The sequence below is a fragment of the Myxine glutinosa genome, unplaced genomic scaffold (genome assembly GCF_964187855.1).
Source record: "Myxine glutinosa unplaced genomic scaffold, kmMyxGlut1.1 SCAFFOLD_2062, whole genome shotgun sequence".
Taxonomy (NCBI): domain Eukaryota; kingdom Metazoa; phylum Chordata; class Myxini; order Myxiniformes; family Myxinidae; genus Myxine; species Myxine glutinosa.
This window is the reverse complement of record NW_027618157.1, coordinates 27,089-52,500: the sequence shown is the minus strand read 5'-3', so window position 1 is coordinate 52,500 and position 25,412 is coordinate 27,089. Positions and strand designations below refer to the sequence as shown.

The following is a 25,412-nucleotide window of genomic DNA, read 5'->3' as shown; positions in this document are numbered from 1 at the left end:
ATAAGTGTCCATAAATTTGAGATATCCTGCACAATTTGAGATATCGGTTTTTGCTCCCAAGAACTTGCTGCCTGTATACCTCCGCCATTAGCGAGACAACGGATTACTCAACAAGCCACTACATCTCATGATTATTGTGTGGCCATTGGCAACTCAAGGGTGGGCCGTTATGATGTTTGTTTATTCCCCTCCACTGTACTGCCAAACTCTGGAACTCTTTACCTTCACATGTCTTTCCAAACACTTATGATCTTCCCCTTTTCAAAAAGCAGATTCTCTACTTTCTCAAAAACTCTTGGACTATTCTCTCCTTTACTTTTCTATCAATGCAGCTCTTTTATTTGGCCTGGCCTCGATGAGGACGACATAGTCTGTGCCTAGAGCCTTCTCCATAAAAAAACAAAAAACTAAAAAAACCCAGACAGACGGGGGTAAAAAGATAACCTACGTCTACCTTCGGTGACAGGTGGAAACAGCTATTCGCTAATTGGGGCAGTCGTTGACCATGTCCAACAATGGCCTGTCTTTTTCTAATGGTGATGCCCTTTTATTTTAACCCCTACCCCACAGGTGCTTTTACTCTCCCTGTTCAGAGCGGAGAAGAGACACCGCCGAATAATCGCAACATATAATCTGGTATCGAGAACTGTCCCTGCTGCAAAACTCAAAGAAGCAGGCTCGAGCTCGCACAATGGAGCAGGCTCAACATCGCACGCTGGAGCAGGCTCGACATCACGTACAGGAGCAGGCTCGACCTCGCAAAGAAGAGCAAACTCGACCTCGCACATCACAGGTTCGTCCGCCGGCTCACACACAAACACCAGGTCGCACATAACTTGGCTCTGGAGTGCTGGCTTAACCCTTGCGGGATCCAACAGCACCTCCACGAGTGCCACCTCACGCACCATCGAGGTTGCTTTCACATTCAGCGGAGGCTGCCTGCCAATCAACCCCCACTAAATCCTCTTGCTGCTGCCCTCTTGTCTCCTGTACTGTCTGTATCTTCTGGTACATGGGGACATCAACGCAACACAATTATGGTCCACCTCATCTCCACTTTCTGTCCCCAATTCCTTCATGGTTTATGCACATTATGCATCCAAAAGTTCCATCAAATACCGTCAACGTACAACTTGATGTGGAGTACTCATCGAATTGGCTAATTTTCCCATTATTCTTCCCTTTATTCATAGATAAGTCGATTTGGAGTACATGATAAAGCTAGATCAACAGCGGTAGTTAGCAAAACTGTCAGTCAGAACAATTGAGGTGTTGATTTGTCCTGGGCACTGTGACAAGGCATCGCTGCCTGCAGTACTTCCAGGGTCATGATGAATAATGAGCTGTTTTGTCTATATTATTTAAATTACATTGTGGGACGACCTTTCGGATAAGTTAGGAATGTAAATTGTTTCTCAACTTGTTTGTTATCATATTGAGATACAGAATTTAAAAGAAGCTGCACAATTATTATCAGCACTGGCTCATAGCACATGAAATTTTACCAGTCCCAAACACATTTCTCTCTGCCACCATATTTCCTGTGTGCAGCCGTATTCCCACATTTTGTCTCAGCGAACCTAACAACCTCCAACTTAAAAGCTGCCGTGTATGTCTTGCGTGACCATATGGGATGACGTCGTCAGGATGGATACATGTATGATTATCATTGAAATGAATGGAACAAGTGTAATTGTTGAGTGCATGCTCATTATAGATTGGATAATGTCACGTGCATAAGTGCATGGATTAAGTTTAATTGCTCATCCATTTGGCCCACCTCTGGGCAACGATTTCTGTGGTTGTGTTATAAATGAATGGTTTTTTAAAAATTAAGTTAAGGCTTGTGTAAAAGCTAAAACATAGTACATATAATAAAGGGAGTGGGTGACAAGAGACTAGAGAGAGGTAAGCGCAACAATAGTGGAGAACAGGGACATCGGGAGATCTGTAGAAGGGAGGGTGTTGGGGTGGGGTACACGGGAGAAACAAGATGTGCACAACAAGGACTTTCAGGGGAAAAAATGGCAATTGAAGGAGGTGGATTTGGGGTGTATTAACATGGGTAGAAAAGATCAAGGTTTTGGATGGGGAAAGATATGCGAAGGTGGTGAACAGCTGTTTTGAAGACCTGGAGGGAGGAGTGGGATTGAAGAGAGTGTGGGAGTTTGTTCCAGAGGTGGGAATGAAAGAATGAAAGTGAGCAGAGAGTCTTCATTTTGGCGGTTTCACCTGAAGAGGGTTGTTGACAGGTCTTGTTCATCCTGCAAGCATATTTTGGGGGTACAGAGCACAGACAGAGCAGGGGGTGCAAGGCCGGAGAGGAGTCTGTAGAAGACAGAAAGACCACCAAACCTGCCTGTGGTGTGAGAGTGAAAGGCCCTCAGAATCACCGACATCACCAAAGATACCAATGATTCTGAAAGCTTTGGTTTCCATAGCGTGAAGCCGGGCTAGGTGTGAGGCAGGAGCACCAGCCCAGAGGAGAGAACAGTACTCCATTAACCTGCGGATGAAAGTTTTGTATGTGGTGAGAAGCTCAATAGTGCCAAGGAAGGCAGTCATTCAGTTGTATAAACATACATAACGAAAGATGGGATGCATTTAATTAGCTCTTTCATTTTGTGCATTGTGTGAACATTATGAACATGGAAAAGTTTCATTACTGTGGTGGCAGATAAGTACTAAACTCTCCTGTCTGTTCTCCACTCTCCCCCACACCCTCCCCTTGAATTACCGGAAATGAAATTCTTTGGGGAAAACCTTTCAGGCGGAGCCAGCAACGGGATCTGGCGGTGAGTATGACAGGATCTTACAATCTTGTTAACTAGTGTGACTTAAAATACAGCACACTATTATAATTATAACTTCTGTTTTTCTACCTGCAAGTCATTTAAGTGCAAGTCTACGTTTTCTTCGAAGAAACACACAATGTATTTCTTCCCAGAAAATTGACATCACTGAAGTACCCACTTATTCCACATAACCTCGCTTGGAATCATGCCTTATTAACGAAGGCTTTTACTTTTTAGAATCATTGATCTCTCCCGCGATGAAGATGATTCTGAGGGTATTTCTGAGGGCACCCTTTGCTCTTTCCGTGCTTTGTCCCTACACTCCCCCATGTTTTTGCAGGGCTCATTTGACAGTCCACCATCAACCCCCTTCTGGTTATATTACCGGCAGGTCCTCCATAAATATTGGAGCAGTGTGGTCATATTCATTATTATTGCTATATACTCAAGAAATTTGCATTATATGAGGCAAGAGTACTAAAGGTTTCCTTTTATTTCTTGTTATTTTTATGGATATATGTTTCACCATTGTCGAACAATAGTGCTTTCTATGTTCTGTCCCCCCATTTTAGGTAAGCATAAGTTTTGAAACAAATGACCATGAGGTGTTTCTTGTTGCATTGATCGTTCACACATAAAAGAGCTGTGAATGTTTTTAGCCTTTGCTTTTGCTTTGGGAGTCTGCCTTTGGAGTCAGGAATAAACCAACATGAAGACCAAAGAACTGTCTGAAAGAAAAGCAAGCAATTTGGAAGCTGAAACACCAGAATAATTCAATTGGAACCATAGCACAAATATTGGGCATAGCAAATACAATTTTGAATATCTTGAAAAAGAAAGAAACTGCTGGTGTACTTTGACGACGGCCACGTCGGCCAAGGAAAATAACTGTAGTCAATGACAGAAAAATCATCGGAGCTGTGAAGAAAAACCCTCATCACCATGCAGCAAGACAATGACCATACATTGCCAACACAACAAAGGAGTTCATCAGGGGAGGAAAGTGGAAGGTTTTTGACGGGCCAAGTCAATCTGCTGATTTCAATCCAATGGAGCATGCATTTCACTTGCTGAAGATGAGACTAAAGTCAGAAACCCCCCAAAACAAACAACAACTGAAAATGGCTGCAGTAAATGTTTGCGAAAGCATCTGAAAGGAACATACCAAGAGTTTGGTGATGTCAATCAGTCACAGGCTCAATGCAATTATTGCATGCAAGGGATATACAACCAGTACTAATGATTACACTACTTTGATGTACTTTAGGTTAAGCTGTTCCAATACTTATGCTCACCTCAGATGCGGGGACTGAACATAAAAAGTGCTATTGTTCTACAATGGTGAAACATTATATCCTCAGAAATACCAAGAAATAAAATCTGACCTTCTGTGCTCTTGCCTAATTTCATCTTTTGATCTCAAATCCAAATCTCTTGAGTTTATAGCAATAATAACAAATTTGACTACACTGTTCCAATACTTACGGAGGTCACTGAAAATCCAGGATTTCTGCTCACCTCCACTCATTTGTTCCTCTTTTTTTCCAACTGTGGAATCCACTTCCACATCCTCTTAAATCTCATTCTTCCCTCAAGGTCTACTGGACAGCTGTTCACCACCACCTGAGATCGTCCCCAATCCGAAACCATTATCTTTTCTACTCTCGTCAACCCCACCCAAATCCCTCCTCCTTTCAATTTTACAGTTTTTCCATCTTGGAGTTTAAGTTTTCCCTCCTTGGAGTTTTTCCTCCTTGGTGTTTTCCCTCCTTGGAGTTTTACCTACTTGGACTTTTCCCTACTTGGCCTTTTCCCTACTTGGACTTTTCCCTACTTGGACTTTTCCCTCCTTGGAGTTTTCCCTCCTTGGAGTTTTCCCTCCTTGGAGTTTTCCCTCCTTGGAGTTTCCCCTCCTTGGAGTTTCCCCTCCTTGGAGTTTCCCCTCCTTGGAGTTTTCCCTCCTTGGAGTTTTCCCTCCTTGGAGTTTTCCCTTCTTGGAGTTTTCCCTCCTTGGAGTTTCCCCTCCTTGGAGTTTTCCCTCCTTGGAGTTTTCCCTCCTTGGAGTTTTCCCTCCTTGGAGTTTTCCCTCCTTGGAGTTTTCCCTTCGTATCCATTTTGTCCACCCCATCTATACGTGTTTTGTGTCCTTTTTTGTCTGTTAAGTCCTGATCCGTTCACTGTACCAGCTCTTCCACAAGCCTCGACTATTTATACAAAAAAATAAAATGTAATCAACATTGGGAGATATTTTAATATGTAACGGTTTTTTTTATTTGACACTTGGTTCATTCATTAGGGGGTGAGGACTTTGCGTCATTGGGGTCAAAATTGGAAGAAAAAAAATTAACTCAATATTTGATGCTGGGTAACTTTTTGCTTACTTTCAACTTTGCATTAGGAGGGAAGCATGGGGATTTGCGATGGTGCGCTATTTACTTCACTCGAGTTACCCCGACCATCGAGGTTATGTTTTCACCACTGTCTATTTGTCTGTCTGTTTATGAAAAAGATACCTTAAAAAGTTATGGACGGATTTGGACGAAACTTGTGGACAGGTTTTGTGTATGAGAAGGACGAATCAATTTACGTTTGGTGAAGATCCGAATCCGGATACGGGAAGTTTTTAATTTTTCAAGTGATTCTTCACCTTTGAGAGATGTGGCCAAAACGATATACTGCACAAAACGATATACAAAACGAAAGGAAGATAACAAGAGTTTGGTGATGTCAATCAGTCACAGGCTCAATGCAATTATTGCATGCAAGGGATATACAACCAGTACTAATGATTATACTACTGTTACGTGGTCCTCCCGGTAACTACCTGGTCTTGGTGACCCCCGGACCGTGGGAGGGACCCCGCCAGAAAGATATATGGTTTATACGCTTTCGTAACGCAATCAGTATGAATTCCGGTCAAGAAGAAACCCCACACCAAGGATCCGGAATAATCAATAATATATTCACTGAGCAATCAACAACCATCAACAATGCACAATCAATATTACAACCATGTGAACTCATCTACACAAACTCTAAGATGGCCATCTTAATCTTATACATTCCTCACGTGAGCCCCACTCCTGACTCCCTCCGTGGTCAATGTCTCTCCTCTCCGCACACGGGCGGTTGAACGAGCCCCGGGCGGACGTGCTCTAAACGTGCCGTCTCGGACTGGGGCCGCGGCTGCAGCGCACCTCCTTGCCAAGCCACGGGGCAAACCCAGCGCGGCGTCCAACGTGCGCGAGGCCCCAAGTGCGACTCTTACGCGTCCTTGTCGATGGGCAAAAACCCAGCGCGGCTTCCGACGCGAGCGAGGCCCAACGTGCGGACCCGTACGCGTCTTTGTAGACGGGGCAAAACCCAGCGCGGCTTCCGACGCGAGCGAGGCCCAACGTGCGGACCCGTACGCGTCTTTGTAGACGGGGCAAACTGTCCCGGACGCTTGGTTTCGTGCACGAACTCACAGTGACTGGACGTGTCCAAAGGTATTTACCGCCCAGGTAACTCCTCTCGCCAGACGTTTCGCAACGGCGCGTTTTCCGCGCAGCGTAAGGTCGATTCCCCCTTCTCGTCGTCGCGGGGCGAGGAAGAAGAAGCCTTCCTTTCCCTCGTGTCTTTTCTCCTCCCTTTCCCGTCACTTCCGCTTCCGGCCACTTCCGTTTCCTGCCACTCTTTCAGAAGGGCTCCTGACCCTCCAACCACAACAACTACACAACAACTTAATATACTACACACGGAAGCAAACACCTGCATGGTAATTCACATACATTCACATAAATATGTAACACTCCCCCCCTTCAAGAAAGAAAGTTTGAACCCAGCGAAAACTTTCTTTGCCGGCCAATTTGGAGAAATAAACCAGATAACTCAACCCCCCCACATTATCAATTCCCCCCGGGCACAGTTATCACTTAAAAATAAAGCCAGTTAAGCCACTCGATAGCACTTTTCCGGGAGGCCAAGCCGAGTATTCACTACATGGATGCCTTTAGGAACGCGGAGTTCACGGTTAGTCCGTGCAGGAAAGTTCTCTACATGGGCGCCTTGAGGAACGTGGAGTTCACGGTTAGTCCGTGCAGGAAAGTTCTCTACATGGGCGCCTTTAGGAACGGCGTTCACGGTTAATTCGTGTAGGAATCTTGGCTCGGCGGCTCCGCCGCCTTCAGTGCTTCAACTTCTCGGAACGTCCCTAATAATTAGGGTGGGACCACTGGTCCCTGTAGTCCCCTGAATACCGGTCTTCTTCTCGGCCACTACTTTGCCAATTCTTCCTTCGGGAGCGGCCGTAACTCAGGGAGCCTCCATAATAATATTGACTGCGGCCACCACCAAAACTACCGCCCAGTTGTCCTCTCCTGTAGACCTCTCGACGCCTACGAAATGCCTTCCCTACTGTTATGGTCCGACCCTCCAAATCCTTGCCATTCCAATTCTTCTCTGCCTCTCTGGCGTCTTTTGTGCTGGCAAACGTGACAAAGCCGAACCCTCTTGACTGTTGCGTTTCCCAGTCTCTTACCAACCGCACTTCCACCAGCGGCCCATATCTGTTGAAGACAGAGGTCAGAACTTCTTCCTCTGTTTTGAAGTTCAGTCCCCCTACAAATAACTTGGCACTTTTGTCACCATCCCGAGCTGGTGTGGTGTTATTTTCCCTGCTGGGCTCTTTCTCAACCCTCAGGTTACCATAAACTTGACCCCCGGCCAAATCATTCCCGAGAACCACAGATACACCCTCTACAGGAAACGTGGCTTGTAAACCGACGGTGACCGGTCCTGACACCAAATCGGACTCCAACTGGATGACCTGAAGGGGAGCACTAACACCGCCCCCGATCCCCTGTAAACGAACACTATCCCCCGTTGCCGTCTCCTCGGACCATGGCAAAATGCCTTCAAGCATTAAAGATTGATGGGCCCCTGTGTCTCTCAATATCCTAACCGGTCTCCGGTTAGTCGAGGCTCCATCCAGTGACACAAACCCCTCGGAAACAAATGGTTGGTAACCCTCTTGATGGCGATTTCTTACGCTAGCCATCGCATTCGGAGTTGTAATAGTCGGACTCCGCTCTGGGTTGTCCCTTTTCATGAGGTAACAACTGGACATCAAGTGTCCAGGTTTTTTGCAAAACGCGCAAGTAGGCCCGGAGGAAAAACTCGGGGTCTGCCTCGGGCCCCCCGAACTATAAGTTTGTCTTGGGCCCGCATCCCTCTGATTTCGAACCGGTGGGGTATCATAGTTGTCCCCATAATCATCTCGAGGCCGCCGCCATGTATGGTCGTTCTCCGCACCTGCTGTTCCCCACCTCCCCTGCGGAGATCTAGGCGAGGAGTTAGGTTCGTGGACCCCTATTCGGTGGGTTAAGGCATAATCATCTGCCATGGTGGCTGCGTCCCACAACTTTGGTACCTTCTTTTCCTGCAGGTACACTTTGATGTCCTCGTGGACACACTGCTGGAATTCCTCCACCAGGATCAAGTCCCGCAATGTCTCGAAGTCTTTCCCGACTCCTTTTGACTCACACCACCGATCAAACATGTTTTCTTTCACTCTGGCAAACTCCACATGGGTCTCACTCTCCCTCTTCCTGGCATTCCTGAATTTTTGCCTGTAAGCTTCCGGAACCAACTCATAGGCCTTGAGGATGTGCTTCTTCAGTACCTCATAATCTGCACATTGGTCCATTGGTAGCGCCGAATAAATTTCCTGAGCTTTCCCCACCAGCACACTTTGTACGAGTATGGTCCAGGCCTCCTCCGGCCAGTTTAATTGTCGAGCCACTTTCTCAAAGTGTGGGAAGAATTTCGCGACTTCCTTTTCACTGAACGGTGGAACCAGCCTCACATGTCTGCCCACATCCCAGGTTTTCTGGTGAGGTGTCGACCCCGTCAGCAAGGGTGGTGCCTCTCCCCGTTCTCTCATTAACTCCAGCTCCTTGACTTTGATTTCTTGCTGAAGCTCCATGTCACGTTCCTTTAATTCCCTTTCCGCTTTTCTCTCCTCTGCTTCGAGGTCCCTTGCAGCTCTCCTTTCCTCTGCTTGTTCCTTTTCTCTTCTTTCCTGGAGTTCTCTTTCCACTCTCCTTTCCTCTGCTTGTTTCTCTTCTCTCCTCTCCTCTGCTTTCCTTTCTTCTTCTGCTCTTTCCTTTTCTGCTTTCCTTTCTTCTTCTGCTCTTTCCTTTTCTGCTTTCCTTTCTTCTTCTGCTCTTTCCTTTTCTGCTTTCCTTTCTTCTTCTGCTCTTTCCTTTTCTGCTTTCCTTTCTTCTTCTGCTCTTTCCTTTTCTGCTTTCCTTTCTTCTTCTGCTAACCTTTCCTGGAGTTCTCGTTCCACTCTCCTTTCCTCTGCTTGTTTCTCTTCTCTCCTCTCTTCTGCTTTCCTTTCTTCTTCTTTTAACCTTTCCTGGAGTTCTCGTTCCACTCTCCTTTCCTCTGCTTGCTTCTCTTCTCTTCTCTCTTCTGCTTTCCTTTCTTCTTCTTTGATCCGTTCCTGGCTCCGTAATTGCAACTCCAGTTTCCGGAGCTCCACGTCTTCTGGTTCTTCGGGTAGCCACTCCCAGGCTAACTCGTCCCATGTTCCTAATCCCACCATAGATTGTATCACCGTGGCCTGCAACTCTGCCTTCCTCAAATTAGTTCGGACCTCCAAGTTAAAATGTTTGGCCAATTTCAAGAGATCCGACTTTAGCAACGCTCGGAACTGTGCCTCACTCGGGGTTACCCCAAAGTTCTGTGCCACAAACGCCATGGTGCCTATCGTTAACACCTGTTAACCTTCACCCCAAGACTTTCCCCAATTTCTCAAAAAAAAATATTACCAATTAATAATTAATTAATAAATTTTAATTACCAAAAATATTATTATTTTATTATTTTATACACTTTTAGATCCCGGACGTAGACCCAATTGCGAAACCGCAAATCGTAATTTGGACGAGCCCCCAATTCTGTTACGTGGTCCTCCCGGTAACTACCTGGTCTTGGTGACCCCCGGACCGTGGGAGGGACCCCGCCAGAAAGATATATGGTTTATACGCTTTCGTAACGCAATCAGTATGAATTCCGGTCAAGAAGAAACCCCACACCAAGGATCCGGAATAATCAATAATATATTCACTGAGCAATCAACAACCATCAACAATGCACAATCAATATTACAACCATGTGAACTCATCTACACAAACTCTAAGATGGCCATCTTAATCTTATACATTCCTCACGTGAGCCCCACTCCTGACTCCCTCCGTGGTCAATGTCTCTCCTCTCCGCACACGGGCGGTTGAACGAGCCCCGGGCGGACGTGCTCTAAACGTGCCGTCTCGGACTGGGGCCGCGGCTGCAGCGCACCTCCTTGCCAAGCCACGGGGCAAACCCAGCGCGGCGTCCAACGTGCGCGAGGCCCCAAGTGCGACTCTTACGCGTCCTTGTCGATGGGCAAAAACCCAGCGCGGCTTCCGACGCGAGCGAGGCCCAACGTGCGGACCCGTACGCGTCTTTGTAGACGGGGCAAAACCCAGCGCGGCTTCCGACGCGAGCGAGGCCCAACGTGCGGACCCGTACGCGTCTTTGTAGACGGGGCAAACTGTCCCGGACGCTTGGTTTCGTGCACGAACTCACAGTGACTGGACGTGTCCAAAGGTATTTACCGCCCAGGTAACTCCTCTCGCCAGACGTTTCGCAACGGCGCGTTTTCCGCGCAGCGTAAGGTCGATTCCCCCTTCTCGTCGTCGCGGGGCGAGGAAGAAGAAGCCTTCCTTTCCCTCGTGTCTTTTCTCCTCCCTTTCCCGTCACTTCCGCTTCCGGCCACTTCCGTTTCCTGCCACTCTTTCAGAAGGGCTCCTGACCCTCCAACCACAACAACTACACAACAACTTAATATACTACACACGGAAGCAAACACCTGCATGGTAATTCACATACATTCACATAAATATGTAACACTACTTTGATGTACTTTAGGTTAAGCTGTTCCAATACTTATGCTTACCTCAGATGGGGGGACTGAACATAAAAAGTGCTATTGTTCTCCAATGAACCACCATTGGAGGCCATTTTTTCCCTGCTGAGCAGGGGTTGGCCTTTTTTGGGCACCATGGTCCCCTTTTTGAAGCAATGTTTTATGGCCGGATGCCCTTCCTGCAGCCAAACCTGTTAGTCGCCTCTTGCGACACACAGGGAATTACCAGCAAGCTGGTATTCAATTTCAATTTGCCGACCTCGGAAGGATGACAGGCTGAGTCAACCCCCCTGGCGTTAATTCAGCAATCGACCGGGATTCAAACCCAGGATCCTAGGATCCCAAGCCGGCACCCTAACCGCTAAGCCAACGCCATTATTGTTCTACAATGGTAAAACATTATATCCTTAGAAATACCAAGAAATAAAAGCTGACCTTCTGTACTCTTGCCTAATTTCATCTTTTGATCTCAAATCTAAATCTCTTCAGTTTATAGCAATAATAACAAATTTGACTACACTGTTCCAATACTTACGGAGGTCACTCAAAATCCAGGATTTCTGCTCACCTCCACTCATTTGTTCCTCTTTTTTTTCCACCTGTGGAATCCACTTCCACATCCTCTTAAATCTCATTCTTCCCTCAAGGTCTACTGAACAGCTGTTCACCACCACCTGAGATCGTCCCCAATCCGAAACCATTATCTTTTCTACTCTCGTTAACCCAACCCAAATCCCTCCTCCTTCCAATTTTACAGTTTTTCCATCTTGGAGTTTGAGTTTTCCCTCCTTGGTGTTTTCCCTCCTTGGTGTTTTCCCTCCTTGGTGTGTTCCCTCCTTGGAGTTTTCCCTCCTTGGAGTTTTCCCTCCTTGGAGTTTTCCCTCCTTGGAATTTTCCCTCCTTGGAGTTTTCCCTCCTTGGAGTTTTCCCTACTTGGAGTTATCCCTCCTTGGAGTTATCCCTCCTTGGAGTTATCCCTCCTTGGAGTTTTCCCCCCTTGGAGTTTTCCCCCCTTGGAGTTTTCCCCCCTTGGAGTTTTCCCTCCTTGGAGTTTTCCCTCCTTGGAGTTTTCCCTCCTTGGAGTTTTCCCTTCGTATCCATTTTGTCCACCCCATCTATACGTGTTTTGTGTCCTTTTTTTGTCTGTGAGGTCCTGATCCGTTCACTGTACGAGCTCTTCCACAAGCCTCGACTATTTATGCAAAAAAAAAAAAAAATGTAATCAACATTGGGAGATATTTCAACATGTAATGGTTTTTTTGATGACACTTGGTTCATTCATTAGGGGATGAGGACTTGGCGTCATTGGGGTCTAAATTGGAAGAAAAGAAATTAACTCAATTTGATAATGGATAACATTTTGCTAACTTTCAACTTTGCATTAGGAGGGAAGCATGGGGATTTGCGATTGTGCGCTATTTACTTCTTCTTTTTTTTGTATACAGGATCGAGGCTCATGAAAGAGCTAACATTGATCATACAAACAAATCAAAAAGACAAACAAAATATATAAAAAGAGGGAGCTGTAGACAAGATGGGGAGAGAAGGGGAAGCACACAAACACAACATTTGAGAGCAGGGACATGGGGAGATGTGTGGGAGGGAGAGGGCTTGGGGGGAGGAGGCGTGAGATGGGGGGTGGGGGGGGAGAAGTACATAACACAAGGACAACAAGGACTTCCAGGAAAGAAGTTGGTGTTTCAAAAAAGTGGATTTGGGGTGAAATTAGCGGGGGTAGAAAAGATCAAGGTTTTGGATGGGGGAAGATAAGAGATGGTGGTGAACAGCTCTTTTAAAGACCTGGAGGGTGGAGTGGGATTGAAGAGAGTGAGGGAGTTTGTTCCAGAGGCGGGAGAAAAGAGGAGTGAAGGTGAGCAGAGAGTCTTGATTTTGGCAGTTTAACCATAAGAGGGTTGCAGGCAGATCTTGTGCGACCTGTATGAATATTTGGGGGACAGAGCCCAGAGAGAGCCAGGAGGGCAATGCCGGAGAGGAGTCGGTAGAAGACGGAAAGACCATCAACCTGCCTGCGGTGAGTGAGTGAAAGGCCCTCGGAGTTAGCTTCATCGTGGGAGATTCCAATGATTTTGAACGCTTTGGTTTCAACAGCGTGAAGACGAGCTAGGTGTGAGGCAGGAGCACCAGCCCAGAGGGGAGAGCAGTATTCCTTTGAGCTGCAGATGAAACCCTTGTATGTGTTGAGGAGCTCAGGTGTGCCAAGGAAGGACTTCGCATGATGGGGGATGACCATTCGGCGACTGTCTTTGGAGGCCAGCTTGGAAATGTGGTTTTCAGAGAGACATAGTCAGAGTGTGAGATTTGTCAGGATTGAAAAACATGTTCCACTTGTTTGACCAGTCCGATTTTGTCCAGGTCTGCAGATTGAGGAGGCTGCAGACTGCCGATCTGAGGGATGAGGAATGGAGCGACAGAGAGTAGAGTCATCAGCAAAGAGATAGAGAGGATTTTCAAGAGAGTCAGAGAGATCATTGATGAAGACCAGAAAAAGCACAGCGCCCAGAACACTGCCTTGGGGAACTCCAGCCTGAACAGGAAGAGGAGATGAGAGAAACCCATTCAGGGCCACACGTTGACTATGACAAGAGAGGAAGTCCGCCAGCCATGCGTGGAGATTTCCATGGATACTAAAGGAGGAGAGTTTGATGAGCAGAGCGGGGTGCCAGACCGTATCGAAGGCACGTGATATGTCAAGGGAGACAGCTCTAATTTCCTGTTTGGCATTGAGGACCTCCATCCATTGTTGAGAAAGCAGAAGCAGCATGTCCAGAGTAGAGTGACCAGGTCTGAAACCAAATTGATGATCAGAGATCAAGCCATTTAAGAAGAGGAAAGATTTCATATCCGAAGCAATGATGGATTCCATGACTTTGCTGATAATTGGGAGAAGGCTGATTGGTCTGTAGTTGCTAGGATCTGTTTTTGCACCTTTTTTGTGCAAAGCGGTGATGTTGGCTGATTTCCAAGCAGATGGCAGATGACCTTGAGCAAAAGAGAGGGTGAAGAGAACAGAGAGAGGGAGTGAAAGAGCGGAAGAACAGGATTTTAGGACCCGTGGGCTGATGCCGTCAGGTCCAGTTGCAGAATAAGAATCGAGGGTTGACAGAAACTTTTCCACCTTGTCAGGAGGAAAGGACAGAGTCCAGGAGCAGCTGGGTATGACTGGGTAAGGTTGGTACAGAGAGGGATGGGTTTGGGACACAAGATTTAGAGGCAAACACAGAGTTGAGGCATTCAGCTTTTTCACGTGCGGAGTGAGCTGTGTAGCCGGTTGAGGTGAGGGAGGGGATGGAGGGGGAACAAACAACAGAAACAGATTTGACCAGACGCCACCAGGATTTGGAAGAAGAGGGAGACAGATAAGAGTTGGGTCTTGAGAACGGAGAGATATTGTTCCCTGGCTCTCCTGAGGGTGGACACACACTTGTTTCGGGCTTTGTGAAAGGAAACGAGATTTCCTTCCGTTGGATTTGCTTTCCAGGAGACGAAGGCAAGTTGTTTCTGGGCAACAGCCTCACCACAAGATTCCGTGTACCATGGACGGGAGGGAGGGTATGACAACTGAAGACGAGATGGGATAAATCTGTGCATGAGAGAGAGCAATTTACTTTGGAAGAATTCCCAGGCTGAGTTGATGTCGGAGGCCGTAGAGATGGGAGACCAGTCCAGATGATTGATGGCTTTTTGAAGACCGTGCCAGTTGGCCGGAGTGAAATGCCAGCCTCGTCGACGCTGAGGAGGCTCTCTGAGAATGGTCAGAGAGATGTCCACTTTAACAAGCACATGATCAGATGAGCCGATTGGAGCAGAAGAAGAGCAGCAGACATTTTCAGGGAAGTTGGTCATAACCAAGTCCAGAAGAGAAGATGCTCCGTTGACTGAGATCCGGGTCGGGAAATTGACAGATTGTGTCAGTCCCAGTGACACTTGATTTGTGACACTTGACACATTTCCACTTCCAGGAAAGAAGTTTGTATTTCAATAAAGTAGATCTGGGGTGAAATTAGTGGGGGTAGAAAAGATCAAGGTTTTAGATGGGGGAAGATAAGAGATGGTGGTGAACAGCTCTTTTAAAGACCTGGAGGGTGGAGTGGGATTGAAGAGAGTGAGGAAGTTTGTTCCAGAAGTGGGAGAAAAGAGGAATGAATGAGTGAAGGTGAGCAGAGAGTCTTTATTTTGGCAGTTTAACCATAAGAGGGTTGCAGGCATATATTGTGTGACCTGTAGGAATATTTGGGGGACAGCCCAGAGAGAGCTGGGGGAGCAAGGCCAGAGAGGAGTCGGTAGAAGACAGAAAGACCACCGACCTGCTGCTGTGAGTAAGTGAAAGGCCCTCGGAGTTAGCTTCATCGCGGGAGATTCCAATGATTCTGAAAGCTTTGGTTTCAACAGCGTGAAGCCGAGCTAGGTGTGAGGCAGGAGCACTGGCCCAGAGCGGAGAACAGTATTCCTTTGAGCTGCGGATGAAAGCCTTGTTTGAGGTGCAGGAGCTCAGGTGTGCCAAGGAAGGACTTCGCACGACAGAGGATGCCCAGTCGGTGACTGGTTTTGGAGGCCAGACTACTTCACTCTCGTTACCCCAACCATCGAGGTTATGTTTTCACCACTGTCTATTTGTTTGTCTGTCTGTTTGTGAAAAGGATACCTTAAAATGTTAAGGACAGATTCGGACGAAACCTGGTGGGCAGGTTTGGTGTATGAGAAGGTCGAATCAATTTAATTTTGGTGACGATCCGAATCCGGATACGGGAAGTTTTTAATTTTTCAAGTGATTCTTCACCTTTGAGAGATGTGGCCAAAACGATATGCTGTATCAGACGAAGAGTAATCATTCCTCTCACGCCTTGAGGCAGATGGGAGCTGCCGATGCAATTTCATTGGTTAAGCAGTACAATCCTGGAGGGTCGCCACACAGATGCAGGATACTCAAATGGCTTATTACCCCAGTAAGGTGGTACTCCTTTTTTCAACTTTGGTGAGTGGTGTTGAGTTAACCCACCTGGGATTTATTACAACGCATGACAGGGTCTCAAACTCAAGACCCTAAGATATTAAGCCAGCCACCTTAACCATTAAGCCAACACCATGCTTAAAATAATATATAGCATGATATTTCAAAAAGTTTTGGACGAGTTTTGGCAAAACAAGGTGGTCGAGTTGGGTAGCTGACAGCAACAAGCCGATTAGATCTTAGTTAAGGTGCGAATCCAGAACAATGGGATGCAAAATGTAAACTGTTCAGTCTGGTGGTGGTATGCGTTCTGCTGAGTGTCGTTTCTAGTTTATATATTTATAGTTTTGGTTTTCAATCGCAGGTGCATCAGGCAATATATTGTTTACCGATTGTGCATACCACTTTCCTCTTTATTAGCTGGAGACAGCAATCTGTTGGTCGATTTAAGAACATCATGTGTTCCTGAAAATGTAGTTTGTAAATAAAAGTTCTGAAATTTCGAGTGATTTCGCCATAGATATAAGGTTGCATATATCGGGGAATGTGTTCCCCCTGCTCTCCCCACCTCTATGACAAAGCTATGTATTTTTGGATTTGCACTGTACTGGAAGGTGTCACCGATTGAACACGTACCGTGATCTTTTCTTTGTTATTGTGTGTCGTAATCACCCGTGTATCTGCAAAGCTAAAATTGCACGCAATATTTGTATAAGGCAAGCACTAGCATCAAACGTACTCAGAATTTCTAATTTCCTTTCTAACGACATCACTTTCCCATCTTTATTTCCACTAGTGTCACTTCCTTGAGCACTTGTCTTCCTTTTAGGAGCCATAGTTACCAATTGATGCAGCAATGCACGAGAATATTTAAATAGAGTAAATAAAATACACTTTTAACACTGAACTTAAGCACAAACTTGACAGAGGCATAGGGGAGATCATTGCTGTAGTATGTATTGCCAGGAAGCGACACTCCGATGTTATTGTCCCAGATGTAAGCCAGGTGAGGCTGCGGCGTTTTGTACCGAGATGCATGTTTTTTTTTTTGTTTTTTTTTTTTTTGTTGTATACAAGATCGAGGCTCGTGAAAGAGCGAACATTAATCACACAGAAAGACAAACCGACACATAAAACATATAACATAGGGAGCGGTAGACAAGATGGGGAGAGAGGGGGAAGGACACAAACACAACATTTGAGAGCAGGGACCGAGAGACATGGAGACATCGAGAGATCTGAGAGAGGGCGAGGGCTTTGGGGGGGGGGGGGGCGTGGGAAGGGGGCGGTGGGAGAGGTATAAAACATATGGACACTGCCAGGACTTCCAGGAAAGAAGTTGGAATTTCAAACAAGGTGGATCTGGGGTGAATTAGCGGGGGTAGAAAAGATCAAGGTTTTGGATGGGGAAGATAAGAGATGGTGGTGAACAGCTGTTTTAAAGACCTGGAGGGAAGAGTGGGATTGAAGGGAGTGAGGGAGTTTGTTCCAGAGGTGGGAGAAAAGAGGAATGAAAGAGTGAAGGTGAGCAGAGAGCCGAGATTTCGGCAGTTTAACCATCAGAGGGTTGCTGGCAGATCTTGTGCGACCTGTAGGAATATTTGGGGGACAGAGCACAGAGAGAGCTGGGGGTGCAAGGCCGGAGAGGAGTCGGTAGAAGACAGAAAGACCACCTACCTGCCTGCGGTGAGTGAGTGAAGCCGAGCTAGGTGTGAGGCAGGAGCACCGGCCCATAGGGGAGAACAGTATTCCATTGAGCTGCGGATGAAAGCCTTGTATGTGGTGAGGAGCTCAGGTGTGCCGAGGAAGGACTTCGCACGACGGAGGATGCCCAGTCGGCGACTGGCTTTGGAGGCCAGCTTGGAAATGTGGTTTTCCCAAGAAAGATCATGGCAGATAGTGAGACCCAAAATCTTGAGCGACAGAACTTCTTGGAGAGGATTGTTGAGAAAGTAGATGGGAGGGTTGTCCAGTCGATCTTTTCGGAGAGACATAGTAAGAGTGTGAGATTTGTCAGGATTGAAAGACATGTTCCACTTGTTTGACCAGTCTGTGATTTTGTCCAGGTCTTCAGAGAGTGAGGAGGCAGCAGACTGCCGATCTGAGGGAAGAGGAATGGAGCGGCAGAGAGTGGAGTCATCAGCAAAGAGATAGAGAGGATTTTCGAGAGAGTCAGAGAGATCATTGATGAAGACCAGAAAAAGCACGGGGCCCAGAACACTGCCTTGGGGAACTCCAGCCTGAACAGGAAGAGGAGATGAGAGAAACCCATTCAGGGCCACACGTTGACGACGACTAGAGAGGAAGTCCGCCAGCCATGCGTGGAAATTTCCATGGATACCAAAGGAGGAGAGTTTGGTGAGCAGAGCGGGGTGCCAGACCGTGTCGAAGGCACGTGATATGTCGAGGGAGACAGCTCTAATTTCCTGTTTGGCATTGAGGACCTCCATCCATTGTTGAGACAGCAGAAGCAGCATGTCCAGAGTAGAGTGACCTGGTCTGAAACCAAATTGATGATCAGAGATCAAGCCATTGGAGAAGAGGAAAGATTTCATATCCGAAGCAATGATGGATTCCATGACTTTGCTGATAATTGGGAGAAGGCTGATTGGTCTGTAGTTGCTAGGATCTGTTTTTGCACCTTTTTTGTGCAAAGCGGTGATGTTGGCTGATTTCCAAGCAGATGGCAGTTGACCTTGAGCAAAAGAGAGGGTGAAGAGAACAGAGAGAGGGTGAGATAGAGCAGCAGAGCAGGATTTTAGGACCCGTGGGCTGATGCCGTCGGGTCCAGTTGCAGAATCAGAGTCGAGGGTTGACAGAAACTTTTCCACCTTGTCAGGAGGAAAGGACACGGAGTCCAGGAGCAGCAGGGTACGACTGGGTATGGTGGGTACAGAGAGGGATGGGTTTGGGACACAAGATTTAGAGGCAAACACAGAGTTGAGGCATTCAGCTTCTTCACGTGCGGAGTCAGCTGTGTAGCCGTTTGAGGTAAGGGAGGGGATGGAGGGGGAACAAACACCAGAAACGGATTTGACCAGACGCCACCAGGATTTGGAAGAGGGAGACAGATAAGAGAGTTCGGTCTTGTTTAATGATGTTTATAAGAGATGTTTTTATGAGAGATGTTTATAATGATAAGAGATGTTTAATGTTTATTTTAAATTCTGCGAGCTAATTATTTGAGCAAAGGTTCATGAGGTTACGTTTTGTTTTCGTACTTGAAAACTGAGTTGAGCAAAAGTTCATAATTCACACCCACCTTTTCCCTTTCCCCAGCATTTCCCTTTCTCCACCTTTTATACTTTATGAATGGCTTCCCATGTATGTATAATTTGCAAGGAATCTGTTTTTTTCATTTATATTTCTGATGCTGCAAACAGCACAGCAGGTGTGCAATATTGCAGAAAAATGCTTCATCAAACTTTCTAATTCCTCTTATATTGCAGGAAGTGATGAAATTGAGGGATACAAGTCAGAAAGATTGCGAGATCTCTTGGATAACGTTTCACCAAATGAAGAAATATTAGGTTAGTAAAAAGTTAAATGTTGCATCTATATAATTATAAAATTGAAATCTTGCGTGTTTGTGTGTAACATTCGATCGGTCCGGGGGCGTGGCTTACCCCTTTGAGAGAGTAGTAATATCCACCATTTTATTAACTCGCATAGCTTTGAGGCCTGTTTTGTAGGCCCGTGGTGTCTTGCTCTCTCTCAGTTTTATTTCAAATCAAATTCGATATATCATTTCATTTTTCACAGTCGCTAACATAGTTTTAGACTCGGTTGAAAAAAAACGGGAAGAAAATCCGATGAAAGTTTCCGTTTATAGAACGAAATGAATTCTGAAAGGCTTGTATCTTCAAGGCCATTGAGTCTGTCTCACGCCTTTATCTTCAATCAAAGTCGTCATCTGATTTCATTTTTATCGATGGTTTTAGACTCGGTAAAAGAAATAATTGAGAACATTCACGCACACACGGGAAATTGCAGAGATATATTTTAAAAATCGCGCCACGTTGATATACGAAAATACACCGCCTAAAATAACAGGCATACAGTATATATCTTCGTTATTTCATTCAACATTATTACCCGGAAGTAAAATATGTTTCAGGAAATTACCGAGAGATATTTCTTCGATTTTAAAAATTATTTATATGCGCATACACTTTAAATAGGTTTATTTGAAATCTTTATTTTTCACAATGTAATTTATTTGTCATTTGATGATCGGCAAAACGATAGCACAAACACAATACTATTTGCAGGAAGAATGTCGTATCAACCCTCCGACGGCGCTACGGACGCGGACAACGAATCACACCTCACGTCTATGGACGCGAATAGCAACATCCGCACGAATCAGTCATCAATGATTTTCATTGACGCGCCTGGAGGCACAGGGAAGACGTTTCTTATTAACCTGATTCTCTCTAAAGTGAGAGCGAGTGGAGAAGTTGCCCTTGCGGTGGCCTCATCTGGCATAGCTGCTACCCTCATGCCTGGTGGAAGAACAGCGCACTCAAGGTTCCAAATCCCTCTGACACCGAGGGAAGATGGCGTATGCAACATCGATAAAAATTCCACTATCGCAGACCTCTTTCGAAGTACAAAACTCATCGTGTGGGATGAGTGTCCTATGATCAGGAGAGAGAGTTTCGAGGCTGTGGATCGCACGTTGCGTGATGTATGTGACAAAGACGAGCCTTTTGGAGGGATCTTGACGATATGCTGTGGTGATTTCCGTCAACTTCTGCCCGTGGTGAAAAGAGGGTGTGATGCTGATGTTGAGAATGCGTGCATAAAGAAGTCCTACTTATGGCAGAGCTTTGGAATGTTTCACTTGAGAACTAATATGCGACTGACCGACGGAAGTGGGCAGTTTTCAAGATTTTTGCTCGACATCGGCGAGGATAGAATCGAGAAAAATGCGGATGATGAGATAGATTTGCCAGAGGATATGTTGGAACCCATCTGTGGATCGGTCCCATCGGCCGATGGGTCTGACCCATCTGTGGATGCACGAGAAATGACAATGCAGACCCATCGGCCGATGGGTCTGCGCCATCTGCGGATGTGTTGTTCACCTTGAAGGAATGTTTTGACAGAATGGTGCCAGGAATTGCTATATAAACAATGGAGAGCGACATTATCTTATTTAAATGGAGCGACATTATGCGCCATCCGATGGGTCTGCGCCATCTGCGGATGTGTTGTTCACCTTGAAGGAATGTGTATGCATCAATAGTGGATGAGTATGTTTATTTGAACCTAAAAATAAGCAATTGATGTCATAAATGTTTATAAAGCAGTCCGTGACGTGGTTTGTCGATAACCGTTTGTCGATAAGATAAAAATAAGATAATGTCGCTCCATTTAAATAAGATAATGTCGCTCTCCATTGTTTATATAGCAATTCCTGGCACCATTCTGTCAACACATTCCTCCAAGGTGAACAACACATCCGCAGATGGCCTAGACCCATCGGCCAATGGGACCGATCCACAGATGGGTTCCAACAGATATACTGCTGACAGCGAGTGGGCTCGATGAGTGCATCGATACCATATATCCATCATTCGCCAATCCGATGGAGGTTTTTTCAGCAAGGTCTATATTAGTGCCCCTCAACGATATGATGCGAAACATCAATTCAAGATGCATCACAAGGTTCCCTGGTGCTAGCAAGGAGTATGCTGCGTTCAACAGTGTGACTGAGGGTACTGATGCGACGCACTTCCCAACGGAATTCCTAGAATCCGTTGAAGTCTCGGGATTGCCGCCACACAACCTCGAACTCAAAAAAGGATCCCCTATCATTTTGATGCGGAACTTGGACCCTCCGAAACTTTGCAACGGGACGCGCATGATTGTTGAGGACATGCTTCGAAATATTATAGTTGCGAGGATCATAAGTTCAACGTTTGAAGGCGAAACTGTAATGCTCCCTCGGATCCGACTAAATCTGTCGGAAGCTGAGGATATCCCTTTGCAGCGCTGCCAGTTCCCCATACAATCCTGCTTCGCAATGACGATCCATAAGGCGCAATTGCAAACTATGGAGAATGTGCTGGTCTACCTGGAGAAACCGGTCTTCCAGCATGGTCAGCTGTATGTGGCGCTCAGTCGAGGGAAGAGGAAAGAGAACGTGCGAGTTTATGTAAATGGAGGATCGTCGACAAAGAACATCGTCATCAGAAGTGTCCTCCGACAACAAAATCGTGGTAGTCCACGGGTCGCGTGTTTTTTCTAAAAAAAAAAAAAAAAAAAAAACGTGATCGGAGATAAGGGCCGAAATCACGTGTCACAGGTAAGTGATTTAGAACGCTGGAGAGGTGAGCCTTATGGCTTGCTGGCCCAAATAATCTCCCTGATGATGTCCAGCGTTCGCTTTAGTTCTATTCTCATATCTATTCAAACTGACATTGACCCAACGGGTCATGGGGCGTCTAGTTGCAAATAATTGCAAATTGCATTTGAGAAGAAAAAGATTTCTTTTTATTGCCTGCGCCATCGAAGTCACTGGAGGCATTATGTTTTTGTGTTGTTAGTCCATATGTGTGTCCGTGATAGGTGGGTTTTTGTTGCTGCATTAACTTAGAGCGGCTGAAAAGATCTTAGCCAAACTTTGTACAAGTATGTATGATGATGTAAAGATGAATTGATTAAATTGTGAGGTCAAAGGTCAGAGGTCCCTTTCGGTAAAAATTTTGTTACCGTGCTAACTTGTGAACCAGTGATGGAATTCTAACCAAACTTGTTATAAGTATATATTATGACGCAAAGATTAACTGATTCAATTTTGGCATAAAGAGGTCAAAGGTCAGAGGTCATGTCAGTTAAAATGTTATACTTGGGCGCAGCTGAAGGGATTGAAATCAAACTTGGTACAAACAAGTGTGTATAATGATTTAAAGATGAACTGATTTGATTATGAGCTCAAGAGGTAAAAGATCAGAAGTTATGTTAGTTAAAATCCTGTTTTCGCAATAACTTGTGAACCAGTGATGGGATTTTGACCCAACTTGATACAAATACTGTTTCTATTAATGATGCAGAGATTAACTGATTAGATTTTAGCATCCAAAGGTCAGAGGTCATGTCAAGTAAAAATGTTATCGACAGGGATTTGAACTAAACCAAGTACATGTACCATGATACATCTATCTATAATTCCAGTAATCTCTGTCTGTACGTTTGTACGTTTGTACGTTTGTCTGTGACCGCTGTTTCTCGACAACCACGGGTCCGATATACTTTTAACTTGCCAGGTATATTGCTGGGGACCCGAGGATGTGCCTTTTCAAGGTTTCATATTAATCGGACAATTACTTACCGAGCTATGTCCAAAAAACGATTCAACCAATCAGAGAGCAGCGAACGATCGCGTGTGCCGAACGTGGCGGGCACACTCTGCCTCGGATGGCACATTTGAGAGCGTATTCATTTATTTCACGTTTGCAAACTATGTTGGCGTTAAACTATGTTTTACAACTAATAAAAACGAATTTGCGATTCATTCGCTTTCCTGCGCGTTTGTGCACGCGATGGCGATTTCTTTACCAAACTCCGGAAGCCGTTCGCTTTGGACCAAACCATTGCATGTAAATAGAGGGGGGGGATTGTCACCACTCGCAAGCCGTTCGCTTTGGACCAAACCATTTCATGTAAATAGAGGGGGGGGATATAATTTTAGATATAGATATAGTACGGGCATGCCCTAGTATCTACAAATTTGATATTGACGTCAAATGGTCTTGAGGTTTTCGGTCAAAGTTAGAGTTTAAAGCAATCACTTGATGTGGGCGAAGGCATATCAATTGACGTCACGACTTCAAATTATGTCGAGCTCATTATGTTGCTTAAACCTTTAATCCACCATGATACCACTGATGTGCTCCAGATCACAGATGATTTTGCTTTCTTAGTAAAAAAAAAAAAAAAAAATTGCTTTCTTTGGGTTTTGACCCACCAAAATAAGTATGTGCTCTCTTCTCCGAAACTACACACACGATTTTGGTGAAACGGCCACAAGCTGCATATTTGATGCCTCACGAAGGTTTATTGACCACATCAAAAGTTGCACTACGGCAGGGGGGTGGGGGACGGTTTGACCCCCTCCCAAAATAGGTATTTACTCTCTTCTCCGAAACTACACAAACAGTTTCAATGAAACTTAATCACAACCTTCATCGCCCATGACAAACCAAAATTAGTTCACAGCATTAAAAATATCAGCATCTGTGTGGGTCTGTGGGGGTTTTGAGTGACTGTTGCTCCTGATCAAGGTGAGTTTCAGGACTATTTTGTTTGAGGTCACCAGAGAACAAAAGGGCAACAAAGGCCAAATTTATGAAATTGTCAATTTTCATCCCATTGACTTGAAATTTGAAGAGGATTTGCAGATCAGGCCACTGAATTCAATCACCAATTGTTTTTGAGGTCAATACAACAACAACAACAACAACAGGCATTTTAAGGCCATTTTCCCTGCTAGAGTAGGGGTTAGCCTTGCGGGTCCCATGACAATCTTCTCCATTTTGCCCTATTTTCTGCATCTCCCCTTGTTAACCCCCTTGCCTGCATTTCTTCTTCCACCACCTTTAGCCAAGTATTTCTAGGTCTTCCCCATCCTCGACTTCCTTCTCCATTCATTTCCATTACTCTTCTCAACCAGTCACTTTCATCCTTCCTCAACACATGACCAAACCATCTCAACCTGTTGCTCTTCACAGCATCCATCACAGGCTCTATTCCCATCATCTTTCGCAATTCATCATTTGTCTTCCTCTCAATGATACTCCGCACATCCACCGAACCATTCGCATTTCCACCCTTTCCAGCCTTCGTTTCTGTTCTACATTAATTACCCATGTCTCACTCCCATAAATCATAACACTCATAATAAATGAGTAACATAACTCAGCCAACATCACCGCTTTACACAAAAAAGGTGCAAAAACAGATCCTAGCAACTACAGACCAATCAGCCTTCTCCCAATTATCAACAAAGTCATGGAATCCATCATTGCTTCGGATATGAAATCTTTCCTCTTCTCCAATGGCTTGATCTCTGATCATCAATTTGGTTTCAGACCAGGTCACTCTCCTCTGGACATGCTGCTTCTGCTGTCTCAACAATGGATGGAGGTCCTCAATGCCAAACAGGAAATCAGAGCTGTCTCCCTCGACATATCACGTGCCTTCGATACGGTCTGGCACCCCGCTCTGCTCACCAAACTCTCCCCTTTGGTATCCATGGAAATCTCCACGCATGGCTGGCGGACTTCCTCTCTAGTCGTAGTCAACGTGTGGCTCTGAATGGGTTTTTTCTCATCTCCTCTTCCTGTTCAGGCTGGAGTTCCCCAAGGCAGTGTTCTGGGCCTTGTTCTTTTTCTGGTCTTCATCAATGATCTCTCTGACTCTCTTGAAAATCCTCTCTATCTCTTTGCAGATGACTCCACTCTCTGCCGCTCCATTCCTCATCCTCAGATCGGCAGTCTGCAGCCTCCTCACTCTCTGCAGACCTGGACAAAATCCCAGACTGGGCAAACGAGTGGAACATGTCTTTCAATCCTGACAAATCTCACACTCTTACGATATCTCTCCGAAAAGACCGACTGGACAACCCTCCCATCTACTTTCTGAATAATCCTCTCCAAGAAGTTCTGTCACTCAAGCTTTTGGGTCT

The 25,412-nt window shown here is 45.7% G+C and overlaps 1 protein-coding gene across 1 annotated transcript in view; it reads left to right on the top strand.

Annotated features, from left to right (window-relative positions):
• LOC144889244 (uncharacterized) overlaps positions 1 to 25,412 on the top strand; it is a gene marked incomplete at its 5' end in the record, with an annotated part of 58,915 nt that overhangs the window by 24,006 nt on the left and 9,497 nt on the right. Inside the window, 3 exon segments of the mRNA XM_078769320.1 lie at positions 571 to 793; positions 2,771 to 2,795; positions 19,168 to 19,248. Of these exon segments, the coding sequence (XP_078625446.1) occupies positions 692 to 793; positions 2,771 to 2,795; positions 19,168 to 19,248 (208 nt within the window).